The sequence below is a fragment of the Engraulis encrasicolus genome, unplaced genomic scaffold, assembly GCF_034702125.1.
Source record: "Engraulis encrasicolus isolate BLACKSEA-1 unplaced genomic scaffold, IST_EnEncr_1.0 scaffold_26_np1212, whole genome shotgun sequence".
Lineage (NCBI taxonomy): Eukaryota > Metazoa > Chordata > Actinopteri > Clupeiformes > Engraulidae > Engraulis > Engraulis encrasicolus.
This window is the reverse complement of record NW_026945555.1, coordinates 2,773,799-2,781,298: the sequence shown is the minus strand read 5'-3', so window position 1 is coordinate 2,781,298 and position 7,500 is coordinate 2,773,799. Positions and strand designations below refer to the sequence as shown.

At 44.4% G+C, this 7,500-nt stretch overlaps 1 protein-coding gene across 1 annotated transcript in view; it reads right to left on the bottom strand.

Moving 5' to 3' along the window:
* Positions 1 to 7,500, bottom strand: part of hmgxb3 (HMG box domain containing 3) — a 36,357-nt gene that overhangs the window by 16,377 nt on the left and 12,480 nt on the right. Inside the window, exons 5-11 of the mRNA XM_063192899.1 lie at positions 6,617 to 6,904; positions 4,806 to 4,940; positions 3,710 to 3,841; positions 2,598 to 2,980; positions 2,215 to 2,300; positions 1,875 to 1,961; positions 706 to 779 (exon numbers count right to left, since the gene is read on the bottom strand). Coding sequence (XP_063048969.1) covers positions 706 to 779; positions 1,875 to 1,961; positions 2,215 to 2,300; positions 2,598 to 2,980; positions 3,710 to 3,841; positions 4,806 to 4,940; positions 6,617 to 6,904 — 1,185 coding nt within the window. The remainder of the gene's footprint in view (positions 1 to 705; positions 780 to 1,874; positions 1,962 to 2,214; positions 2,301 to 2,597; positions 2,981 to 3,709; positions 3,842 to 4,805; positions 4,941 to 6,616; positions 6,905 to 7,500) is intronic.

Genomic DNA, 7,500 nt, shown 5'->3' with positions numbered 1-7,500 from the left:
TTTTTTTTAACTTTACAGGCTTGGCTTATGTGTGAAATGTTAAAGGAACAGACCACCCTTTTTTTGATTTTCACATATTTGCAGTATTTCCCAGCATTATTCATGAATGTGCATATCATTTTCTTCTCAGTGTTTTCAGTACTTAGATTTATTGGATCAGAATTATTAGCATAGCTTAGCATAGTCACTGGAAGTAAATGGTAACTTTAGCATCAAGCCACAAGTGATCACTGGATGTAATCAAATTGCCGTTTTACATTCTGGGTGAGTTTTACGTTCATTTCAAAGTGGTTTATAAGTACTTTTGATTATGTTTTATTTTGTGCCATAGACTTGCATTGCTATGCTTAATTTGACCGTACTGTTAAGGCAATGCAAACACACAGACAAAAATGATATGCACATTTATGAATAATACTTGGAAATACTACAAATATGTGAAAATCAAAAAAGGGTGGTCTGTTCCTTTAGATAAATGAATAAAGCTGAAATATCTGCATGCATTTTATTTGAGAAACATAATTATTACAGTCAGAATTATGCATGAGCAAAATAAAATGCCTCACAAAATGATTGAAATGATGACAAAAAAAAGAGATTAATAATGATTAATCGATTCTCTTGCAGACAAATCAATTAATTGAATCGATGCCAGTACAAAACAATTATTATTTACACTCACACACGGTGTGTGTGTGTGTGTACCTGCTCTGGAAGTGTGTGTCCCAGCTGTTTGAGGGTGTTGGGCTTCAGACCGGACATCTCGCCACTGACTGTCACTGTACACACACACACACACACACACACACACACACACACACACACACACACACATTACAGGTCTGGAATTGTGAGGATGTCCCGATGCTGCTTGTGTGTGTTGCAGCAGCATCTTTTGCAGCAGTCTTTTAATATCCTACAAAATGCCTTCATTGGTCTTAAGCTTCTACTTAATGTAAGCAAGACTAAATGTATGGTCTTTACTCGATCTAAGCATGGCATGAAAAATGATTTTAATATATCTACTTTAGATGGGTCTGTTATTGAGAGAGTATCACATTATGAGTACCTGGGAATCTGGCTAGATGACAAGTTCACATTCACTACGCTCAGACAAAAGCTATCTTTCCTGCACAGAAATAAATATCACTTTCCTGTTTTCTGCAGAAAAAAGTTAATTGAAGCTACTTTTCTGTCTTCCCTTGACTATGGTGATGTTATTTACAGACATGCACCACTCTCTAATCTGAAGGCACTTGACACTGTCTATCATTCAGCTCTTCGTTTTATTACTGGGTATCCATATAGTACTCATCATTGCCTGTTATATGATAAAGTTGGGTGGGCTCCACTTTCTCATAGAAGGGACATGCATTATTTTATTTTTATTTATAAGGCCCTCACTGGCAAACTCCCATTTTATATTTCATCTCTTTTAGTTTGGCACTCCAACCCATACCAAACCCGCAGCAGCAATTTTTTACTGGAGGACCCTTATGCACTGAACTGGGTAAAACGGCTTTTAGTGTCTGTGGACCTTCAGTTTGGACTACCTTACAACAAAGGATGGGTCTTCAAGCCTTTGTGCCATTAGAACATTTTAAAGTTACACTGGGAAGTTTTTTATCACATACTTGTACTTGTTTTAACTCATAAGTTTTAATTCATAGTTTGTCTTAATTCTTACCTCTTATATGATTTATGGTGTATTGTGTATGTTGTTTATATATGATTTTATATGTGTAATTGTTTGTTTTACTCGACATCATTGTAAATGAGGGCTGGGCCCTCAATGATTCTTCGAGTTTAAATAAATGAAATGAATGAATGAAATGAATGAGTGTGTGTGTGTGTGTGTGTGTGTGTGTGTGCACCTGTCTTCATGCTGTTGTTGGGTTCAGCTTTGAGCTTGTTAGGGGACGGAACAGTGATGAACTGAAGAACAGTAGCAGGAGCAGGAGCTGAGGAGCACACACACACACACACACACACGCACGCATGCACAATGCACACACGCACACGCACACACAAATATTAAACACAAACATTAACACAAACATTAAACAAACACACACACAAACAAAAATATTCAACACAGAGAAAAAAACAGTGTAATCGTGGTAAGTGTGTGTGTGTGTGTGTGTGTGTGTGTGTGTGTGTGTGTGTGTGTGTGTGTGTGTGTGTGTGTGTGTGCGTGTGCGTCTGTGTGTGTACCTGCTTTGGTGGGGGCTGGTAGTATCGCTCTGACTGTACGCTTCTGTGCTGCACACACACTCTTCCCTCTCCCCCGAGAACGCCCACTACACACACACACACACACACACACACACACACACACACACACACACACACACACACACACACACACACACACACAATCAATGTTATCCTAAACACAAATCCATGTCAATGCAATAAACGCTGGTGATGCCAAAGTGTGTAAATGTGTGAGAGGGTTTATGTGTGTGTGTGTGGGTGTGGGTGTGTGTGTGTGTGTGTGTGTTTGTAACGGATGATCACCTCAGTTACATGCGTGTGTGTGCGTGTGCGCACGCGTGTATGTGTGTGTGTGTGTTGAGGTGGTACAGGAAACTCACGTTTTCCTTCCTGACGATGACGATGACAATGACGGGATGGCAGCTGCATCTCTGTGTGTGTGTGTCTGTCCCTGAGTGTGTGTGTGTGCGTGCGTGTCCCTCTGTTTGTGTGTGTGTGCGTGTCCACTGTTGAGTGTCTCTCTGTCTCCCCCTCCTGGTGTCTCCTGTGCCATTGCAGCAGCCGCTCTCACTGGTTCCCGTGGTAACCTGCCCGGTTTCGCTCGCTCCTTGGCAACGTTACCGCTAACTTTGCCCTTCACTTTAGGCCCCGCCCCCTCCCCGCCCTCGGGCCCTGCGATTGGCTCCTTCTGGGGTTGCCGTGCCGACAGGCCACTGTTGCTGGGCAATGACTTTGCGATGGCTTTGTCCGAATCTTTGCTTCCCTGTCAGGAGAAAAAACACAAGTTAGCTAATGTAGCGAACATTTCAACAATTTAGCAGCCAGCTAACATTTCAACAATTTAGCAGCCAGCTAACATTTCAACAATTTAGCAGCCAGCGAACATTTCAACAATTTAGCAGCCAGCGAACATTTAAACAATTTAGCAGCCAGCTAACATTTCAACAATTTAGCAGCCAGCGAACATTTCAACAATTTAGCAGCCAGCGAACATTTCAACAATTTAGCAGCCAGCGAACATTTCAACAGATTAAAAGATTGCAAACATTTCAACAAGCGAGAGACCAGCTAGCATTTCAACAGCCTTAGAGAAGTTAGCATTTCAGTAGGCTAGGGATTTCAATATGTGGGTGTGTGCGCGCATGCTTGTGTGTGTGTGTGTGTGTGTGTGTGTGTTACCGTGGGTTGCCACTTGCCCCCCAGGTGTGTTCCGCAGAGTGGGCAGGTTGGGGGCTTGGTGTGTGTGCGTGTGTGTGTGTGTGTGTTACCGTGGGTTGCCACTTGCCCCCCAGGTGTGTTCCGCAGAGTGGGCAGGTTGGTGGCTTGGTGTGTGTGTGTGTGTGTGTGTGTGTGTGTTACCGTGGGTTGCCACTTGCCCCCCAGGTGTGTTCCGCAGAGTGGGCAGGTTGGGGGCTTGGTGTGTGTGTGTGTGTGTGTGTGTGTGTGTGTGTGTGTGTGTGTGTGTGTGTGTGTGTGTGTGTGTGTGTGTTACCGTGGGTTGCCACTTGCCCCCCAGGTGTGTTCCGCAGAGTGGGCAGGTAGGGGGCTTGTGTCGCGTCACATAGCTGAATCCACATCCGGGACTATGGCAACGACCCCTCCCCCGACGAGTATACTTGATGGACTACACACACACACACACACACACACACACACACACACACACACACACACACACACACACACACACACAAAGAACATAATTTCACTCAATACACCCACACACAGTTCCTTTAAAGAACAAAATAATGAGAAAGTTTATCTATTTCCATAATACCATCAATAATGTTAAACTTTTATGGCCCACATTTTAAACTATTCAACAAATTTGTTTGTTTATTCTTACATATTTTGGGCATCCAGCTTAAAAAAAAAACGTGAATTGTGATGTGTGTGTGTGTACCAGTTTGAGGGAGGGCTTGGCCGGTGTGTGTGTGTGTGTGTGTGTGTGTGTGTATATGTGTGTGTGTGTGTGTGTACAGTTTCGAGGGAGGGCTTGGCCGGTGTGTGTGTGTGTGTGTGTGTGTGTGTGTGTTTGTGTGTGTGTGTGTGTGTGTGTGTGTACCAGTTTCAGGGAGGGCTTGGTCGGTGTGTGTGTGTGTGTGTGTGTGTGTGTGTGTGTGTGTGTGTGTGTGTGTGTGTGTGTGTGTGTGTGTGTGTGTGTGTGTGTGTACCAGTTTCAGGGAGGGCTTGGTCGGTGTGTGTGTGTGTGTGTGTGTGTGTGTGTGTGTGTGTGTGTGTGTGTGTGTGTGTGTACCAGTTTGAGGGAGGGCTTGGCCGGTGTGTGTGTGTGTGTGTGTGTGTGTGTGTGTGTGTGTGTGTGTGTGTGTGTGTGTGTGTGTGTGTGTACCAGTTTGAGGGAGGGCTTGGCCGGTGTCTGTGTGTGTGTGTGTGTGTGTGTGTGTGTGTGTGTGTGTGTGTGTGTGTGTGTGTGTGTGTGTGTGTGTGTGTGTGTGTGTGTACCAGTTTCAGGGAGGGCTTGGTCGGTGTGTGTGTGTGTGTGTGTGTGTGTGTGTGTGTGTGTGTGTGTGTGTGTGTGTGTGTGTGTGTGTGTGTGTGTGTGTGTGTGTGTGTGTGTGTGTGTGTACCAGTTTCAGGGAGGGCTTGGTCGCCTGCTCCAGACTGGGCATCATGGGCAGCATCAGCAGAGGACTGCTAGAGGTCACGACCTTGGAGGGGGCGACGACCTTGGAGGGGGTCATGACCTTGGTGTCCAGAAGGTTCTGCAGAAGGCAAGTAAAGGTCATCTCATCTCATACAACTCTCTTGGGCACTCATGGGTAAGCGGTTAGAGTGTCAGACTTGTAGCCCAAAGGTTGCCGGTTCAACTCCAGACCCGCCAGGTTGGTGGGGGGAGTAATTAACCAGTGCTCTCCCCCATCCTCCTCCATGACATTACATTACATTGCACTTAGCTGATGCTTTCATTCATTCAAAGCGACTTACAACTATTCTTTTTCAGGGTATTGGTTACAGTCCCTGGAGCAATGTGGGTTTAGTTAGGTGCCTTGCTCAAGGGCACTTGTCTTCATCCATGGATGGAGCTGTAGGGAGAGACCGAGGGGGATTCGAACCTGCAACCCCTTGATTGAAAGACCAAGTCTCTAACCGCTAGGCCACGGCTGCCCCTACCCTATGACTGAGGTACCCTGAGCATGGTACCGTCCCGCCGGACTGCCAGCCGCCATTGGGGGCTGACTCTGTCGTGCCGAAAAGCGAGTGCCTGCCAGAATCTGAGTGCCCTCATTGAAACCAATGACATTTTTTGAGAGACAATTATACACATTTTAGCAGAATGAATTACATAATTTATGAACTAAAAATATGCTTATGAAACATTACTCGTCCTCAACTTAATATGACCTATTTGAATGAAACTGTAACATTTGTTATGACAATTCTTAGATTCTTTAATGGAAATAATACCGAAATTGTAACCAGTTCTTTGTAATACTTCCAGAAGGAATGCAGATGCTTTATTGATAGGCTTTCCATCTTAAATTGTGTCAGATTTATCTGCAAAAATGGGTAAAAAATATCTGAAAAATTGGTCATTGGTTTCAATGAGGGCACTCAGATTCTGGCAGGCACTCGCTTTTCGGCACGACACCCCCTTGCAAGTGAGTTGTAAGATTCAAGATTCAAGGAGTTTATTGTCATTGTCAATGAAGTCAACAAAATTGTGGGTGGAGCAACAACACTGCATAGTTTGAAGTAGGCCTATAGAAGTAACCAAAAAGAAGTAATCAAATAAAGTCTAAATTCATGAAGTATATCATGAAGTAAAATAAATTAAAGTAAATAATAGTAATAATACGAGTAATAATAAATGAATCAAGTAAACCAAACAGTAAAAAATTAGATCCCCTCCCACAATTCAAGGTTAAAAACCCAGTGCTGTTGATATTTTTAAGGTGCACAACACACACACACACACACACACACACACACACACACACACACACACACACGCACACGCAAACACACACACACACACACGTATGAATAAACAAATCAATAGTATTTCCCTTAAAAGGAAAAATCACAGAACACCAGTCCAGAGACCTATGTAAGAGCACTAGAATTAAGCAGCCTAATGGCTTCAGGGGACAGGCTAATAGAAAGTCTTGTAGTTCGTGCCTGTAATGACATGTACGCTTATCTTCTGCCTGAGGGAAGCAGTTGGAACCGGTGGTAAGCAGCGTTATCGTTTGTGACGAGGCATGGCTGCTTTTGCTGTAGGTTACCCAGAATGCATTGAAATGGCAAAGTGTGCATGCGCACTGCACAGCAAAAGCAGCCATGCGACATCACGAACACGGCCAGCAACCATGCTGTTGAGAACTATATAGTACCCCCGAATGGGTATGATGTATGTCAATCAAACGTATCGGCTCACCTGATTGGGTAAGATGGCCAGCAGGTGGGTGGAGTCAGGCTTGACCTGCTGCATTAGCCCCTCCTCCATCACCATGGAGATGGGCGTGGTGTGTGTGCCGACGGCCCCCTCCGTGGTGAGGAGTGTGTGCGTGTGTGTGTGTGTGTTTGCTGCGAGGGCGTGTGTGTGTGTCAGGGTGGTCACAGTAGCGTTGTCCTCTCTGGGGATCTCCATGGCAACGCTGTGTTCGGAGAGGTCCACCTCGCTGCCCAAAGAAAACACGGGCCCCATACCTTCCCCCACACACACCTGCACACACACACACACACACACACACACACACACACACACACACACACACACACACACACACACTGCATTACAGATGCTGACATAGTCATAGCGTACAACACTTACAGATACAAAGTGCACAGGACATATATAGAAAAATAAGTGCAGCCAAGTACACAAAAACACAAACACACACAACATTAGATATACATGTAACACACACCTACACCTACACATACACACACAACATATACATGTAACACACACCTACACCTACACATACACACACAACATATACATGTAACACACACCTACACCTACACACACAACATATACATGTAACATTCTCAGTAAATGTGAGATGTGAGAGTATGCAAACCTGTGTCTGCATGTGCGTGTGTGTACATGTACAGTCCCAGGAAAAAGTTTGTACATCCTTTGAAATTTCTTACCTTTCTGTCAAAATTGGTCATAAAACATGGTCTGATCTTCCCGGAAATCACAAGAAGGAACAACCAGAGTCTGCTTTAACTAATTCAACCCAAACATTTCCAAGTTTTCATATTTTCATTGGCCATAAGATGTAAACATTCACAGGACAGCAAGGCATAAGT